The sequence below is a fragment of the Trachemys scripta genome, chromosome 3, assembly GCF_013100865.1.
Source record: "Trachemys scripta elegans isolate TJP31775 chromosome 3, CAS_Tse_1.0, whole genome shotgun sequence".
NCBI classification, from domain to species: domain Eukaryota; kingdom Metazoa; phylum Chordata; order Testudines; family Emydidae; genus Trachemys; species Trachemys scripta.
The window spans coordinates 94,272,522-94,292,639 of NC_048300.1; the positions used below are offsets into that span (position 1 = coordinate 94,272,522).

A 20,118-nucleotide genomic window follows, 5' to 3' on the forward strand; every position below is an offset into this window, starting at 1 on the left:
CACTTGCTGTCTGGTCACCCTAAGATGCATGCTTCTGTCTCTCAAGATTCAAAAGGGCATGGCATTAGTTTACATTGTAAATGCTGTTTTAAAAGCCTCTGTGTGTGTTTTTAATTAATTAAATCTTAGCTTTTGGAAAACTTCCATGGATATTTTTTTCCTTCAACCTATGATGTTAATTTGGATTGCTTATAATCATAAACTTCTGACAGAACATGTTCAACTAACAAACACACTGAACTTATTTAATGTTGAACAGGCAAAAACATAGGAACTCAGATTTTGAGGGACAGGAAACTAACAGTGCTGAAAGCTGTGTTCTCAAATCGGCGAAAGGCAGAGTAATAAATCAATGTCTTACGTAGAATGTTTATTCTGTAGTTAGCTATGAACTATTCTGTTTCCTCTGATGAATAATTAAGCTATTTTATTTTTTTAAAGAAAATGACAAGCCTCCACACAGCAAGGCAGGACAAGATATTGTGCTGCAGTCACCAGTAGACTGGGTGATTTTGGATGGCCGAGAAAGCTTAGATGACCATGGAATCATACAGTATGAGTGGACTTTGCTGCAAGGTGACTCATCAGTTGATATAAAGGTACATATAGTATTGCATGCAAAAATCAGTTATTTGCCTGCTAATTGTATTCAGTTCAGTTGTAAATGTAGATGTTTAATGTCAGTCTATTCACATAGATGTGGTTCGTGATCAAGTTAGGATAAATAGTAAAAATGATTACAGACTCATTTTTCTGACTTGCCAGTAGTGATCAAGTTGTATAATTAATGGTATGAGAAATTAGTATCAAATAAGTAGATTAAAATATTCTGTTAATATATTTACTCTCTCTTTTCCATACATGTTAGCTTCTTTTTCATGGCAGTTGTTCAGCTTCTAAGATCCAGGATAGGGGTACCTCAGTAACTTAGTTATTAAAGCAACAAGGTATTTTCACCAACAACTTATTGGAAGAGCTCAGAGAAGCTTGAAGGAAAGTCACACTAAGAACTATCTTCAATAGGCCACACCAATCTTAAGAGACCGTATTAATTTATTCTGAAGGTTTCCAGTACAATTTTGTTTTGACTTGAAATTAAACGCCAAGGTAGGGATACCACATCCAGGCCCAACTCCTTAATACTGCCGCGGCGCAAAAAGGGACCAGAAGAGACCCTTAGCTGGCTGGAGAGACTTCCCATGGGGCAGACAGTGCATAAGGTTGTAGTAATGGCCTTACCCAGGACTCTTCACAAGTAGGCGCATAGGCAGAGGGATAGCTCAGTGGTTTGAACATTGGCCTGCTAAACCCAAGATTGTAAGTTCGATTCTTGAGGGGGCCATTTAGGGGTCTGGGGCAAAAATCTGTCAGGGATGGTACTTGGTCCTGCTGCGAAGGCAGGGGATTGGACTCGATGACCTTCTAAGGTACCTTCCAGCTCTATGAGATAGGTATATCTTCATATTAAAAGGCATGCCTGGAACTCAGCCGAGGGGATGTCAGGGATAGGAGGGAATGGGCCACAGCACATAATGCTGCAGAGATACTGATCCCTGAAACAGCCCAGAATCAGGAGGCCACAAATGCCCCCTTAGCTAGGGTGACCAGACAGCAAGTATGAAAAATCGGGACAGGAGGTTGGGGGTAATAGGAGCCTATTTAAGAAAAAGACCCAAAAATCGGGACTGTCCCTATAAAATCGAGACATCTGGTTAGCCAACCCTGCCCCTGGGTTGCACTTGTGTGTGCTGTGCTGCACACAGTCAAATTCTCCTCAGTTAGACTGGAGAAAATCAGAACTAACTCTGTTGACTTCAGTGAAGTCACTCTCTATTTGAAATGGTGTAATTGAGAGCAGTATGTGGCCCCACAGCTGACAATCAGTCCTTGTCAACACTACAAAGTTTTGTCAGCAAAAGCTGCCTTTTGCCAACTAAATAAAACCACCTCAGTGAGAGGCATAAAGCCTTTTACTGCAAAGTTAAAGCGACAAAGCGTCAGTGTAGACACTGCTGTTTGTTTTGTTGATAGAACTGGCTTCCGCCAGTATCCCACAATGCCTGCCATGATGCTCTGCTCACTTTTTTGATCTCTGCTGCCCTGCAGGCATGCACTCCTCCCCTTTCAAAGCTCCGGGCAGGGGTGCTGGAACAATTTTTATAGAGGCGGTGCTGAGAACCATTGAACCAAATTGTAAACCCTGTATCTGATGGAAACCACTTAAGCCAGGGGGTGCAGCAGCAGCCCCAGCACCCCTAGAGCCAGCACCTATGGCTCCGGGAAGTATCTGACAGCTGAGCGTGCGGCTTCCTTTGGGGAACAAAGAGTAAACAAAGAGTAGCGTGGAATGCTCCTGTTCTGCCCTGCACTAGGAATACAGCGACAGGCAGACTGGTGCTGCAGGGAGGGAGCAGGGTACTGCTGTGCTGCTTTGACGTTCCTCAGCACGGAGAGCTCACAGAGCTGCTCAGGATGCCGCTCCCGGCAGCTGAGGAGATGGTGGGAGAACTTGGAAGGAATCACAGACAGAACCATACGCAGGCAGGTAGAGCGGGCTGCTTTGGGAGAGACTGCTGTGCCGAACAGAGCCGGGCCTGATGTGTGAGGGGGGTGTCCCACTCCCCCTGCCTCAGGATAGATCGATCAGCCTGCTGTCTCCCCTGCCGCAGACGCACCACTCTCCTCTCCCTCCCCCATCATGCTTCAGTTGAAAAAGCCACTGAAAATCTACTAGGATGCCCTTGGAACAATGGGATTGAGAAACCTGCATCACGTGACACTGTACCTGTCCCATGAGGCATGCAAAGCCTTCCCAAGCACCCTGTGGTCAGTTGCACAGTGGGATAGCTACCACAGTGCACTGCTCTCTGTGTCGATGCAGGAGCTGCTAGTGTGGATGCGCTCTGCCGACACAAAGAGCTAGTGTGGACATGCAACAGCAATTTTAATTACAGCGCTTTAATTAAAGTGGCATAACTTTTGCTAACAAAACTTTGTAGTGTAGACAAAGATTTTTAGTCCCTTGGGTAATAATTTAAAGTTTTACTGTATTTGCATATGGATTCTTACTAAAGGTCCCCATATCACAGCTAAAAGAAGTGCTTCTTTATAAACTGATAAGAAAGCATGTGGACTTCTCTGATGGCTAGTCATTGAATTTATATATCTATTGCCACACTACTTGCAGAACATACAGAATGGGATTTTCAAAAACCCTCAGCGTTAGTTAAGCCAGTGCTGAGCAGTTGTGAAAATCTCACCTGCTATCACTGGACCTATATCACCGAAACTGCAAACACAAGTGAGCCCATTTCCAATCATTCCAGTGCTAAATGACGAGAGGTGATTTCAAAACTTGAGTCTGTCACATGTCAGTGTATCATTGCTAGTCTGTTTATCTTAATTTAATGTTTTGTTGATGCAGAATTTAGAAGGTCTGGAAGGCATTAATTAGGTATGCACTCTCCATAGGAGAGTTGAATGAAATTCAAAGAATACCTTTTACCTATTTTGTAAATAAACTGAATATCTCATTATCAAGGCACCTTTCAGGATCACTACATTTAAATAATTTTTATAGAATAGTGATGAAAGGAATTAGTTGTTATACAAAAACCAAAAATGTGTTTTTAAGAACGTTCCTTTAAATTAATATGCACTATGGAAGTGTGCTTCCAGAACACCAAAAAAAAAAATCTAAATCTTAAGTTTGCATGTTAAAACAATATGCATAAATGTTTTTATCTTTGATTCAAACCAAAGGATAATCAATAACATGGAGAGGTCAATCTTGGAATTATGTAAGCTTGGAAAAGTCACATTAAAGTCAATGGTAGTTTGTGTGAAAGAACCACAGTATTGGAGCCAAAGTAAATACCTGTGAAAGAGTAGATCTGTTTAATAAAAATAAACACTTTTCACAAATTCATCCTTAATAGGTGAAATCCTGGCTGCACTTAAGTCAGTGGGAGTTTTTCCATTGTCTTCAATGGAGTCAGGATTTCACCCATTAATGGATAATTAGCAGAGACCACATTATTAGAGTTTAGTTAATAGTCATAATTATTCATACAAGTATTCCATTTTTTTATCTTGACTTTTATTATTTTGATATTTGACTTTTTTATTGTCCATTTTAAAAATGGTACATAAATCCAAAAGCACCGAGTCTGGGGCTGTGTGTTTAAACAAGATAAAAGACAGCTGTTACATTGCACTTACGTACAAAAGAGCAAGTAGATGGCATAGGGGGAGATAGGGGTGATTATAAACAGATCCTGTCATCCTGCAACGGCAATCAGTAGAAAGAAACTTCTCTTTCATGATAATTTAGCTAAAGGATAATTTGCTTGTCAAATTGCTGCCTACAGAATGTAGCCATTGAAGTATGTGATAGGTGGCTTTTTATTATAATTTTCTGGGAATTTTCTGTTTAGTTTCAGCCAAGGATTAGAACAATCAAGATAGATCCAGGACCCAAACCCAGTGGAAGGTGGAAAAAAAGGTCATAAGGCTTGTAACAGGGCTGGTCACCTCCCAATCATCTCCTTATGGCCACGAATGCTTTTGCAGCATCCTGCTAATAATGTCTCCCTCAAAGGCCTCCTTATACAGACTCCACATGCTTTTTTCTGAGGTCAAAAAAACTCTCCCTGGTAACTGGGTTTATTCACAGAAAATAACTCAAAATAAAACTCAAAGTGCTACATTAAAGTCCCACAAACAAACATTTCTCTTCTGACTCCCAGGCCTCCCTGCCTGGGGAGCTTTTGCACTTTCCCTTACCTGGTCAGGGTCCATCTTGCATTAGCAGGCTACTCCCACTCTTTCTGGCTAGAATCTTAGCCCTGGTCTACACTACGAGTTTAGGTCGACTATAGTAGGGTTAAATCGAATTAAGCCTGGACACGTCCACACGACGAAGCCCTTTCTTTCGACTTAAAGGGCCCTTTAAACCGGTTTCTTTACTCCACCTCCGACGAGGGGATTAGCACTAAAATCGACCTTTGCGGGTCGGATTTGGGGTAGTATGGACAGAATTCGATGTTATTGGCCTCCGGGAGCTATTGCTTCATTGTGACCACTCTGGACAGCACTCTCAACTCAGATGCACTGACCAGGTAGACAGGAAAAACCCCGCGAACTTTTGAATTTCATTTCCTGTTTGCCCAGCGTGGAGAGCACAGGTGACCACGCAGAGCTCATCAGCACAGGTAACCATGATGGAATCCCAGGATCGCGAAAGAGCTCCAGCATGGACAGAACGGGAGGTACGGGATCTGCTCGCCATATGGGGAGACGAATCAGTGCTAGCTGAACTCCGTAGCAGTAAACGAAATGGCAAAATATTAGAAAAGGTCTCAAAGGCCATGAAGGACAGAGGCCATAACAGGGATGCACAGCAATGCCGCGTGAAAATTAAGGAGCTAAGGCAAGCCTACCACAAAGCAGAGAGGCAAATGGAAGGTCCGGGGCAGAGCCGCAAACATGCCGCTTCTATGCGGAGCTGCATGCCGTTCTAGGAGGTGCAGCCACCACTACCCCAACCGTGTGCTTTGACTCCGTCAGTGGAGAAACACACAACAGGGAAGCGGGTTCGGGGTACGCGGAAGATGATGATGATGATGAAGACAATGAAGATAGCTCACAGAAAGGAAGCGGAGAAACCGGTTTCCCCAACAGCCAGGATATGTTTATCACCCTGGACCTAGAACCAGTAACCCCCGAACTCACCCAAGGCGTGCTCCCAGACCCTGAGGGCACACAGGGGACCTCTGGTGAGTGTACTTTTGTAAATATTACACATGGTTTAAAAGCAAGCATGTTCAATGATTAATGATTAATTTGCCCTGGCAATCGCGGCCAGTACAGCTACTGGAAAAGTCTGTTAACGTGTATGGGGATGGAGCGGAAATCCTCCAGGGACATCTCCAGAAAGCTCTCCTTCATGTACTCCCAAAGCCTTTGCAAAAGGTTTCTGGGGAGGGCTGCCTTATCCCGTCCGCCATGGTAGGACACTTTACCACGCCAGGCCAGTAGCACGTAGTCTGGAATCATTGCATAACAAAGCATGGCAGCGTATGGTCCCGGTGTTTGCTGGCATGCAGACAACATCCATTCCTTATCGCTCTTTGTTATCCTCAGGAGAGTGATATCATTCACGGTCACCTGGTTGAAATGGGGTGATTTTATTAAGGGGGCATTCAGAGGTGCCCGTTCCTGCTTGGCTGACCAGAAATGTTCCCCACTGTTAGCCACACGGTGGGCGGGGGAGGAGTGAAGTGATCATCCCAGAGAATTGTGTGTGGGGCGGGGGGAGGGAGTTGGGTTTGTGCTGCATGTTAACCCGGAAACCCCAGCCCCTCCTTTTACATTGCAAACCCATTTTAAATGGCCAACCCAACGGGTGCTTGATATGGGAAATGAGGGCGCTACTGTTTGAAACCATTCCCACATGTTATGAGGGTTAAAAAAGCCAAAAGACTGTGGCTTACCATGGCTGCCTGTAAGCCGAATTCTGTTGCCTGGCACCGCATGAGTGATCTCTCACACCAAACCGGCAGGCCCTCAATATAAGAGGAAAAATGTGACCTTGTAACGAAAGCACATGTGCTGTGTAATGTGAACAGCAAAATTTAACGTGAAAGAGTGTACCCATTGTTCTCTAAAATGTGTCTTTTTTAACCACCTCTCCCTTCTCCTCCACCAGCTGCAAATGTTTCTCCTTCGCAGAGGCTAAGCAAAGATTAGAAGGAGAAAAAGGCGGACTCAGGATGATATGTTCACGGAGCTCCAGATGTCCTCCCACGCTGAAAGAGCACAGCAGAATGTGTGGAAGCAGTCAATGTCAGACTACAAAAAAGCACAATATGAATGAGAGGAGAGGTGGCGGACTGAATCGCGGGATGAACAGAGCAAGTGACGGGCTGAAGATGATAGGTGGCGTCAGCTTGCAGACAGAAGGCAAAAGTCGATGCTCCAGCTGCTGGAGCATCAAACTGATATGCTCCAGCGTATGGTTGAGCTGCAGGAAAGGCATCAGGAGCAGAGACCGCCGCTACAGCCCCTGTGTAACCAACAGCCCTCCTCCCCAAGTCCCATTGCCTCCTCACCCAGACGCCCAAGAACACGGTGGAGGGGCCTCCGGCCACCCAGTCACTCCACCCCAGATGATTGCCCAAGCATCGGAAGGCTGGCCTTCAATAAGTGTTAAAGTTTTAAAGTTTTAAACTGCAGTGTGTCCTTTTCCTTCCCTCCTCCCCCACCCCTCTTGGGCTACCTCCGCAATTATCCCCCTAGTTGTGTGATGAATTAATAAAGAATGCATGAATGTGAAGTAACAGTGACTTTATTGGCTCTGCAAGCGGTGCTCAAAGGGGGGAGGGGAGGGTGGGGTGGTTGGTTTACAGGGAAGTAGAGTGAACCAGGTGGGGGGGTGGGGCAGAGGGTTCATCAAGGAGAAACAAACAGAAGTTTCACACCGTAGCCTGGCCAGTCACAAAACTTGTTTTCAAAGCTTCTCTGATGCGCACCGCGCCCTGCTGTGCTCTTCTAATCGCCCTGGTGTCTGGCTGCGCGTAATCAGCGGCCAGGCGATGTGCCTCAACCTCCCACCCCGCCATAAATGTCTCCCCCTTACTCTCACAGATATTGTGGAGCGCACAGCAAGCAGCAATAACAATGGGGATATTCTTTTCGCTGAGGTCTGAGCGAGTCAGTAAGCTGCGCCAGTGCACTTTTAAACGTCCAAATGCACATTCCACCACCATTCGGCACTTGCTCAGCCTGTAGTTGAACAGGTCCTGACTACTGTCCAGGCTGCCTGTGTACGGCTTCCTGAGCCATGGCATTAAGGGGTAGGCTGGGTCCCCAAGGATCACGATAGGCATTTCAACATCCCCAATGGTTATTTTCTGGTCCAGGAAGAAAGTCCCTTCCTCCAGCTTTCGAAACATACCAGAGTGCCTGAAGATGCGAGCTTCATGTACCTTTCCCGGCCATCCCACGTTGATGTTGGTGAAACGGCCCTTGTGATCCACCAGGGCTTGCAGCAGCATTGAAAAGTACCCCTTGCGGTTTATGTACTCGGTGGCTTTGTGCTCCGGTGCCAAGATAGGGAGATGGGTTCCGTCTATCGCCCCACCACAGTTTGGGAATCCCATTGCAGCAAAGCCATCCACTATGGCCTGCACATTTCCCAGAGTCACTACCCTTGATATCAGCAGGTCTTTGATTGCCCTGGCAACTTGGATCACAGCAGCCCCCACAGTAGATTTGCCCACTCCAAATTGATTCCCGACTGACCGGTAGCTGTCTGGCGTTGCAAGCTTCCACAGGGCTATCGCCACTCGCTTCTCAACTGTGAGGGCTGCTCTCATCCTGGTATTCTGGCGCTTCAGGGCAGGGGAAAGCAAGTCACAAAGTTCCATGAAAGTGCCCTTATGCATGCGAAAGTTTCGCAGCCACTGGGAATCATCCCACACCTGCAACACGATGCGGTCCCACCAGTCTGTGCTTGTTTCCTGGGCCCAGAATCGGCGTTCCACGGCATGAACCTGCCCCAGTAACACCATGATTTGCACATTGTTGGGGCCTGTACCTTGTGTGAGGGCTGTGTCCATGTCAATTTCCTCATCACTCTTGTCGCCGCGCTGCAATCGCCTCCTCGGCTGGTCCTGGTTTTGCTTTGGCATGTCCTGGCTCTGCATATATTCCAGGACAATAAGCGTGGTGTTCATAGTGCTCATAATTGCCACGGTGATCTGAGCGGGCTCCATGACCCCAGTGCTATGGCGTCTGGTCTGAAAAAAGGCGTGAAACTGATGGAGGGAGGGAGGGGCGACTGACGACATGGCGTACAGGTACAGGGAATTAAAATCAACAAAGGTGGCTGTGCATCAGGGAGAAACACAAACAACTGTCACACAGGATGCCCCCCCCCCCAAGATTGAACTCAAAACCCTGGGTTTAGCAGGCCGTTGATTTCACGGAGGGAGGGGGAAGCAAATGAATACATCTATTTTTTACATCTTAAGCTGGCAGCAGACGGTGCAGCATCACTGATAGCCCTCGGCATCTTCTGGGTGCTTGGCAGAAGATACTGTACTATGACTGCTAGCCATCATCGTCAAGACGGTTCAATCGGACTGCCGGCAGGACTGAGTGTCCAGGAGACAAAGCATGTCTGCCCAGGTGCCTCTGATTGAACTGGAGTACGACGACGATGGATACCAGTCGTAATACACCATCTACTGCCAAAAGGCAATTAGCTGCTGCTGTGTAGCAATGCAGCCCCACGTCTGCCAGCACCCAGATGACATATGGTGACGGTGAGCTGAGCTGAGCTGAGCTGAGCTGAGCGGGCTCCATGCTTGCCGTGGTATGTTGTCTGCACAGGTAACCCAGGTAAAAAGGCGCGAATCGATTGTCTGCCGTTGCTCTGACGGAGGGGGAGGGGCCTGACGACATGTACCTAGAACCCCCCGTGACACTGTTTTGCATCATCAGGCATTGGGATCTCAACCCAGAATTCCAATGGGCGGCGGAGACTGCGGGAACTGTGGGATAGCTACTCACAGTGCAATGCTCCGGAAGTTGACGTTAGCCTCGGTACCGTGGACGCAGTCTGCCGGCTTCATGCACTTAGAGCATTTTATGTGGGGACACACACAATCGACTGTATAAAACCGATATCTATAAAACCGGCTTCTATAAATTTGACCTAATTTCGTAGTGTAGACATACCCTTAGTCTCAATGCCCAGGACTCTGCTGGAGTCTGCCCACTCCTAGCGGTCTCTGATCTCTTCCCCCCTGTAGCCACCTGCTGCCCTTTATAGGGAATTATTTGATCCCACTTGAGTGAGGCTCATCCTGTAATCAGGATTAGGTTAGCCCTAGGCTCTCCAGCCCATGGAGCAAACTACCCTGCTCCAGGAAAAGAATAAGTAACATCAGGGAGATTAATTGTATGAGAAGAGAAAAGTGAATTTATCAATAAACCATGTTCTAAAGCAAGCATTAATTCTACAGTGCTACTGTCATTTGTGATGAAAAACTCCTAAGGTCTTTTAGGTTTTAAAAAATAATTGTAATTCGATAAAATGAAAGAATTCCACAGAACTTCTCTTCATTTTTATTAGGGTTCAGCATTCCTTACATTGGGCTCAGTACTGTAAAGTGCTCAGTGCCCCCCTTATCTACCATGTATACCCTCAACTCCCATGTTGAGCACGTCACACTTTGCAGAAGGTGCTCAGCACCCCAAGTCTGTTTAGAAAAAAAGTTCTAGAACATTCATGGCGGTAACAAGCATCATCATTCAGTAGCAAATACTTAGTAACACTTTGAAATAGGCACATGCATGAAAGTTTAAGTCATGACCTACAGACATGGTTTTGGAAGATTTATACAGTAAGAGTTCTACTTCGAAAATGAACAAATCTGTGTAGGGTCCCACTGATTTCAGGGTAGACTGTAGAAGATCCATATGAGTGAAAGGGTCTACCCATGCAGAGCTACTTGCTCATTTGAGGCCTAAGTTTTCAACTAGGCCAAATATGGAAGAACCTCTTCATGTCTCAAAATTACTTAACCTTGCTATTTTTTTCAATTATACAATTTTTAAAATGGAATATCACACTCTAGGGAATATGGTTACAATAAGATAACCGCATTTCTCTGGTGTGATAGATGCTTGTCTTTAGTTTGTGCTTCAGGATGCACGGGGGACTTGTGGTTATCTTTAAATAGCCATGCGTTCTTCATTTGTATAAATTCATCATAGATTTGTAGATTACTGTTTTCTAAATACTGGAGTACATGTTACTGTGTCCATGGTTAGTATGTGGAATTGGTGAGTAGAAATTGGTGCAAATTAAAAAAGCCATTCCACATTTTATAGAAACTGTCATTTTGTACTTGTTTTTTTAATTATTGTTACATTCGTTTATAGGGTAACCGTAATTTCTGTATGCAGTTTAAATTAATATTAACTGTAAGATATCCTTTTAAAAACATTTATGTTCCAATGCCATTTATAAATATTTATTAATATTTATTTATTTCAAATGATCAGAAGTGCCTAGGTGAAACATTGGGCATCTTATACAATTTATAAAAGCATAAAAAAACTTCAGTTTAAATATTTAACACACATTAAGGAAAGCCCATTTTTGCAGTCACTACTGGTGAACTACCCTATACATAACATGCTAAAAAAAAATTATTAGTTAAATTACTAGAGTCATTGTGCCAAAAAATTTAGGTGAGTAAATATATACTGTAGATAAGAGGCCTGATTCTTAGTTACACCAGTGTCACTTTATACCTCTCTGGCGCGTTACGTGGACCTATATTTCCCTTTCTGTAGTGAAGTGATTTTTAAAATTTGCAATTTTTCTTTATTTACTGTTTTTACTATTGAAATTCCTTTAAATTTTAATGGCTTTTGAGTCCTTTTAAACATGGCAGGCATGAAGAATTGAATTTCAGTGACCATATGGGGGGAGTTAGGCACACTACACTATTAACTAGATTTGTGTGCATACGCACTTGCCAAGATTACAATTCAACCACAGCTATTCAAAAAACATTTTAATTCATTCCTCAAATATTTGTCTTGCTCATCTAAATATGTTTTTTCCCCAGAACTATGTAATATTAGTTATTTTTGCTAGTTTTTGGTTAGTTTGTTAACTGTTAATGCTATATAAACAACAATTTCAGGGGTTTTGAACTAACATCTCTTTCTTTCTTGACATTGTTCTAATCATTTTCATTACAGCATTGCTGTACATATTGTTGAGCATTTTCAGTCCAGGTTCTTTTAGGATATGTCTACACAGCAGCTGGGAGTGTGCTTCGCAGCTCAGGAAGAGAGACTTGTGCTAGCTCTGCTTGAGCTAGCACACTAGAAATAGCAGTGTGGATGTTCTGGCATGGACAGCAGCAGGCATAGGCTAGCTGCCTGAGTCCAAGAACACCTGACCCTCTGAGTCTGAGCTTGGGTGGCTAGTCCAAGCTGCCACCCGCTATTTTTAGCACATGAGCTTGAGCAGAGCTTGTGTGGGTCTGTCTACCTGGGTTAGGCAGCTCACTCCCAGCTGCTGTGTAGACATACTCTTAAGAGCTGGTCTACTTGGGGAAATTGACTGGAATTTGCTATTGTGGAATAGGCTGTTCTGCAATAGCTGTTCCAGAATAGAAGTAATTTTATTCCATAATAATTACTCTGCTTTAGAAGCCCAGTAATTATTAGGGAGTACAAGTGACTTTTGATCAAGAATAGTATCCCCATTGGTTTTCTCCTGTTGACAATCCCTAATGCAAATGCAACAAATTGGTTATCGTATGGTTATTGGATGATGCCCTGTATTACGGTGTTTAAACAAAATAAGTAGCTTTAGCTATAAGTACAAGAGCAAAACAAGCAGTGACTGGAGACAGCAAATCTACATGTACTATTTTGTCTAGACACTATACCTGGCAACCCATTCTGCACACTTGCTGAGCCTCTCTGATCTTTACCTTGTTCCTTAATTACCTTGTTCCCAGATACCCTATTGTGCCATCAAAGTTCCCATGGACCACTCCATTTATGTCTTGCCCTGGTCCTTTTGCTGATCTGTCTCAGTTCCCATCCCACCACAAGTACTTTCCTGCACATTTTTGTGCCCCACCTTTCGGTGTTATGTGCCATAATCCCTCTGCCCTAATGGCTCTTTCTGGCACTCTGTGTCATCTGTGTCTAGCCCACTCTAAAACTCTGGTTCTCCTTCCTTTTTCCCACCTGATAACTCCAGTACTTTGCCTCTGAGTAATCTACACTTAGATGTGGAGGTGTAATTTCCAGCTCAGGTAGACATACCCACGCTAGCGCTGATGGAGCTAGTGCGCTAAACATAGAAGTGTAGCTGCAGCAAGGCAGTTCTGAAGGATGAGCAAGCCACTCCGAGTGCAACTCTGCCTGAGAACTTGGGGAGGCTAACTTGTGCCACCACAACTATACTTCTATGTTTAGCGCACTAGCTCGATCAGAGCTGGCATGGGTATGTCTAACTGAGCTGGAAATCACACCTCCAGCTCAAAGTATAGATATACCCGTAGTTTCCTAAAGCAGCTCCAGAGTGCTCTCTCAGCTTCCACTGGCTCTCCAGTATCCTCCGTCTCAATTTTCTTTGGCTCCATCCATGTTTCAAGTATTGCCAAGTCAGAGGTTCTAAGTATCACACAGTTGCAATATGTAGTGTAGACAGGATTTTAAACATGTTCCCTAACTCAGTTAAAGCCCTGGGGTTAAGATTAAGGTTCCTTTTCCACTACAAATTGCACTTGTGTTATAAGTGTATTAGGAGACATGTTCAAGGCTTAGTCTGGTTACAGAACATAGGTAAACATCCTTTCTACCTACAAATTGCAATGAGATTCCACTGCTGGATCCTCATTTGGATTGAAGCCTTAGAGATTATTTTTTAAAATACATTATTTATCATTTTATATTAACGTACACTTTGAAGCATTAATAATAATTGAAGTACAAAGGATCAGCAGAGATTTCAAGTCAAGGGATGTATGTGCAAAGGTCGTGTAAAGCTCACATTTGCACTCCCCTGGTGCTGGCTATGTTCAGGGCAAGACCCTCAGCGCAGAGATACACCAGCTGCAAATGGCCCCAAGAGGCTAATCCACAGCCAATGATCAATATGATGCACGGATGTCCCAGCAACCCTTCTTTATCTCTGATCACATCTCCTTTTCCTCTTTAGGGAAGGGGAGCATCTATATCATATTTGTACCACTGGAGGATACCCCTTGTATTGAGTAACTTTACTGTAATTTATAACTAGATGTGAATAGAATCTCCTGTATAATAACTGTGGTGTTTTCCTGAGACAGACTGACAGATTGTGGGCTTTGGAAGAGGCTTGGCAAGTGTTTAATCATTCTTAGATTATGGTTCCAAGGCTGCAGACACTTACTGGTCAAACAAATGAATCAAATAAGGGAAAACTATTTGTTAAATACAGTGGAATCTGGATTTTATGAAACTCAGTCTAACTAATGACCAGTAATACAAACCACAAAATAAATCACATAAAAAAGTGATGTTGATGAAGAACTAGTTGACACCCTTTCACATTCTGAGGCCTTCAGTGTATTGGAAATCACTTTGATGCCTTCAGTGTATTGGAAATCACTTTGAAGTGATTTGAAGCATGAGAAGAAAGTAATGCAGTGCACCATACTGCAACTTATGCACCATACCAGCTGTCATTTTGAAGTGTTCGATTTTTTTTGAGCTTTTTGATTTTATAAACTCTTCACTCCCAAATTAGTTTGCAAAGTAGGGTGGAAAGGGCTATAATTTAATCTCTTCCTCTCCACAAAAATGAATTCTCTTTGTTAATGTCCTCTTGAGAAAAAAGAGAGCACTTCCAAAATGACACTTTCAATATTTTGAAAATCTCAACCCAGCAGGAGATGCACCAACAAACAATGCAGGGTACTAGTATGTTCTCATTGCATGATTTTGCTGTTCTCCTCTTGTGAGTGAAACAAGCAGGCTTCTGAAATTTAAAAGAATCTTCAGGGAGTTGATGGCTCAAAGAATTTGTAATAGGAACCTAGAGCCTTTCACCGGTTGGTCACCAGTGTGAATTTAGCCCAGGACAGTAATGAACAAAAGTCATTCACCTGATGAGTCTCTTTGTGAATGAGTTGGTAGCTTCAGTGTAGCTCCCCGGGGCAGTAGATATCCACATCACAAAATGCACTGTCTGAGTTGGTGGTGACTTGTGTCTTTGTTGGTAGTCTTAACAGAATATAAGGACTGAACCAGCATGAAAATAAAACTGTCCTTAGAGTTGCCTCCTCTATTCTTGAGGGTTGTGAAGGGAGGAGGGAAACTTGTACTGCTTCTGCTCTAGCTGTACATGTTCAGAAAGAAATAAAAAGATCTCCAAGGTTATAAGTGAGACTGGTCATGCATGTAAGACCTGCAGAATTGGGCCTGTGCTTTCAGTACTATTTTTGCCCTACTTCTTCAAAACAAGCCCACTCGTTCGTAATGTAGAATTGTTAGAAAAAATGAGCCTAAAGAGAAAGTCTAGCAGAATTCTAGGATCACACAAATATAGGCTAATTTTACAAAAACAGAAAACTGAGTTCTAATGGGATAAAACATTTTTGAGTAGCATGAGTGCATTACCTGATGAAAATTTCAAGGGAGTTATGAAAGTCATTAGATCATCAGTGGTACAAATTTCATATCCTAGTGAAAACTGTTGTTCATTCTTTAAACTGCTGCCTCTTGCCAAATTGCAGTTTACTAACAGCTACTTTTTGAATCCAAAATGAGCTGTTTAAATTGCTGTGTTACTGTACATATTGTTCCTCAGAGAATAGTCAGATTATCACACCCACACTGCATTTGGACACAAGACAAAAGAATAGTTTTTTTTACTTTGGTGGATGGTGCTAAATACATTTGAAAAAAAGGTGGTAGTTCTGACTTTTTTTTTTAATTGTAAAACAAAATTTAAGAATATTTAGAAACCCAGGAAAATATCTTAGGAAGTTTTAAATAATATGTTCTCTCAATACAACACAAATTTGTGAATCAAATGGTATTTCCTCCCAACATAATTCAGTGTTTCAATTATTAGAAAAGTAGTTTCACAGTGTGAGGAGGAAAGCTATATGAATATTTTGTCTTTTTACCATCAAAATTATTGGGCTTGTATAAATATATATATACAGAGATTACTTTAATATTTAATATATTGACTTACTATAGGCGGGGTAGGTAGCCCTTCCTACTATTCAAGTTGCTCCACACTTTCCATTATTAAATGCTTTTTTCAGTTGCTCATACCCTCACCAAACTTTAACAGTTTGGGCTGACAGTTTTCATACCAGATGCTGCCTCAGACTGAATCTTTATGGAATAAAGCTGTAAAGAATAAAGCAAATTTTGATAATAAAATCAGCCATTAGGCTTATGAGGTTTTCACCTGCCAGCATCGCCTGCTGGATATACATTCCAGCATCACCTGCCATCATGTATATCACCTGCTGGATATACACCTCTACCCCGATATAACACGACCTGATATAACACAAATTCGGATATGATGCGGTAAAGCAGCACTCTGGGGGGCGGGGCTATGCACTCCGGCAGATCAGCGCATCAGCATGTCTGGCTCCGACATGCCGCTCTGAGTGGCGTGTTAAGGGTGCCGGGCTGGGGCCGAGGGGTTGGATAAGGGGCAGAGGGTCTCGGGGGACGTCAGAGGACAGGGAGGATTGGATGGTTTGGAGGTTCTGGGGGCAGGGTGGTCAGGGGATGGGGAATGGGGGCATTGGATAGGGCGTGGGAGTCCTGGGGGTGATTAGGGAAGGGGGGGTCTCTGGAGGGGGTGGTCAGGGGACAAGGAGCAGGGGGGCTTAGATGGGGGTGGGGTCTTGGGAGGGGTGGTTAGGGACGGGAGGTCTCTGGAGGGGGTAATCAGGGGACAAGGAACTGGGGGGTTGGATGGGTCAGGGGTTCTGAGAGGTCAGTTCGGGGGCAGGAAGCAGATGGGAGTCGGATGGGGGCGGGGCCAGGCTGTTTGGGGAGGCACAGGATACTGCATACACCGTGTTAGTTCTAACAAAAATGATTTGCTGACTATTAACGGAAATGGTCGAGGCCAAAGCAAGTTCGATATAACGCGGTTTCACCTATAACGCAGTAAGATTTTTGGCTCCCGAGGACTGCGTTATATCGGGGTAGAGGTGTACATTGAGATATGAGCTTACTTCCCTTGGAAGTTTGGATAGCCTCTCTAGACTCAGAAAAACTTTCTTTTAGGTGTAGTGAGGCTGCTGTGACTGCATATTGTGAGATAAACCTAGGCTACAGGCAAAATGTGGGGAACCTCTTTCTAAGGCTAGGGCTACACTACCCGCCTGAATCGGCGGGTAGAAATCGACCTCTCGGGGATCGATTTATCGCGTCCCGTTGGGACACGACAGTCGATCCCCGAATCGACGCTCTTACTCCACCAGCAGAGGTGGGAGTAAGCGCCGTCGACAGGAAGCTGCAGAGGTCGATTTTGCCGCCGTCCCTACAGCGGGGTAAGTCGGCTGCGATACGTCGAATTCAGCTACTCATGTAGCTGAATTTGCGTATCTTAAATCGACCCCTCCCCCCGTAGTAGTTGTAGCCTTTAGCACACACTAGCAGCATTGTGGAATGTTACCAAGCTATTTAAATACTCTGTCCATCACTTACATGAAAACCCAGTTTTCTAGCCAAATTGTTGCTACATATTTTTTACAATTGAAGAATGAAGTAAAATAAGCTTTCAAATTGGATTTCACCCATTATCCCAGTAGATATTGTAGACGATCACATATCCTGTTTGTTCTCTTAATATCTACAGCTGCAGCACCTGATAATTGAGCACAGAGAATTATTACTAAGACCAGTGCATGATAGCTAAACATTTTGTATTTTCAAGTAGAAGGCATCAAAAGATCTAAATGTTATGAAATGATATCTACGTTTGATCTGGTCTGGTCTGACTTGAAAGAGAAATATTTTATCTCCTTGAGAAGCAGCGTACAAAAGTGTTTCCACTATTTGTAGAAATATATGACTGGTCCAATTTTGTCAATGTGTCTAGTCAGTTAATGGTAAAGTAGCCAGGATTAGAATTTCAAAAATGAACTTTCTGATTCTTCTCTTTTTATCAGGTACCACAGCCAGGAACATTGAAGCTCTCTCACTTGCAAGAAGGTGTATACATTTTCCAACTGACTGTGACAGACACTGCTGGTCAGAAGAGCTCAGATAATATCTCTGTGACTGTTCTTCCAATGGTTCACTCTGCATTAGGTGAGAAAATGGTTGAAATTACAGTTTGTGTGACTGCTGCAGTGTGGAAAAAAGACTCTTGGGGTAGATGGGAATGCAGCAGTATATCATAATGTTATTTTGTATTTAATAATAGCTTTCTTCCTTTTGTATTCCTATTTCAAATGGGGAAGGGGTTAAAAACACTTTTGGAAGAGGGAAGGAAAACCATCTATATATATGGAGATGTACCTATCTCATAGAACTGGAAGGGACCCCAAAAGGTCATTGAGTCCAGCCCCCTGCCTTCACTAGCATAACCAAGTACTGATTTTGCTCCAGATCCCTACTTGGCCCTCTCAAGGATTGAACTCATAACCCTGGATTTAGCAGGCCAATGCTCAAACCACTGAGCTATCCCTCCCCAACACATCCTTTTATGTGTTTGAATAATTAATCACTTTATTGCGGATGAACATGCAGGGTAGAACTTTGGAATTGCCATATGTATCAGGCATGTTATGATGGTCTATTGTACATTCAATGCAGGATCAATAGAACATGGCAGGGTATATGCTGTTGTGAAAGACCACTAAAGAAGCAATTAATAAGTGTAAGATCCACAGACCAATGATGATAAAAATTTATTTGTGAATTTTTATTCAAAGTAAAGCAGGTTTGGATTGTTTATTTTTTTTAATGTTTTTAAACTTTCTTCTGAAATGTTTACAGCCCAGTTATTGCAACATTGTGCTAGTGCATGAATGGAAACTGAAATTGGCTAGAAAGTGACTATGTATTTTCAAGTTCTGAAACCGAGACTGGGGGGGAAGGCAAGCAGCATGAATGATGAGAGGAACTTCAATTCTTGAAGTTCTCAGTTTTAGTAATAGAGTCTTTCTACATTAAGGAAATTCGCATCTGTGTAACTATGATTACTGTGCAAAGCGGGGCTTACATTGGTAGAGCATACTTTGAAATGTTACCAGATTAAGCTGCACCAGTGCAGCACTTCTCCTTTAGGTATTTGCACTAATGTTAATAAATGGATGAGCAGAAGAGTAGAAAAGAATCAATAACTTGTATGCTCCAAAAATTAATTATATAAATGTATTCAGGAATTTTCTTTAGAGGGTGTTTTTTCAGAGGGGATGAGGTTTCCTTTTAAATGTTTCCCACAAATGTTTGCAACCCAAATGATATTGATGTGGTTACACTAGTACAGATTTCCTTAATGCAGACAGGGCCTATGGTGTTTTTAGCACTAACCATTATAAACTGTGTTTTTCCAAGTATGGTTTTTAGCTGGCAGTGTATATTCATACCATACTTTAACTGTAGTTGTTGTTATGGAGTACAGCAGTGTAATAATTTGAGTTGCTCCCGCACACTGGTTTGCTCTTACAGTCTTATCCAAATGCTGGAGTCAATAGCATTTTACAAACCAAAGAAACATGTTGGCATTGGGAGAACTGCTGCAAAAGTGATTTGTAAACACCTGATAGTTACAAGGTCAAAATGTGTTGCAGGAAAGCCTTTAATATTTAACAGCAATGCTGAGGTGTCCAGAGATAGACATTCTCATTACCAGAGAAATCTAAATATTAGGACAGGCAGCAATCCCGTTTTTTTCCCATTAAGGTCATTTGCAAGTATGTACGCTCAATGCTACTCATGTACATGCTACATTTGAAATTACTGGGGCTACTCATATGAATAAAGGATGCAGGATCATGTCCTTTGATCAGTTTTGACAAAATACAACACAAAGAAGGAAGGCACACAGCTCTAAAAACGAAATTAGTATGTATGTATGTGCACCAGGGCCGGCTCTAGGCACCAGCAAAACAAGCTGGTGCTTGGGGCGGCACATTTTTAGGGGCGGCACGGCTGGTGCCAGAATGCCGCCCCTAAAAATGTGCCCCAGCCGCCCTAGCTCACCACAGCTGCTGCTGCCACGGCGCGCGAAACAGCTGATTCGCGCGCCGCTACTCGCCCTCCCTCCCAGGCTCTCAAGCTGTTTCGCGCACCGCCGCGGCTCGGGGTCTCCCCCTCCCTCCCAGGCTCTCAAACCTGGGAGGGAGGGGGAGATCCTGAGTGGCCGTTTCGCGCGCCGCTGCTCCCCCTCCGTCCCAGGCTTGAGAGCCTGGGAGGGAGGGGGAGAAGTTGCACCTGCGCCGCGGCCACTTGGAGTCTCCCCCTCCTGGGAGGGAGGGGGAGATCCCGAGCGGCCGTTTCGCGCGCCTCTCCCTCCGTCCCAGGCTTCGGAGCCTGGGAGGG

The 20,118-nt window shown here is 43.8% G+C and overlaps 1 protein-coding gene across 1 annotated transcript in view; it reads left to right on the forward strand.

Annotated features, from left to right (window-relative positions):
• Positions 1–20,118, forward strand: part of LRP11 (LDL receptor related protein 11) — a gene marked incomplete in the record, with an annotated part of 43,587 nt that overhangs the window by 8,180 nt on the left and 15,289 nt on the right. Inside the window, 2 exon segments of the mRNA XM_034765430.1 lie at positions 442–599; positions 17,739–17,880. Coding sequence (XP_034621321.1) covers positions 442–599; positions 17,739–17,880 — 300 coding nt within the window.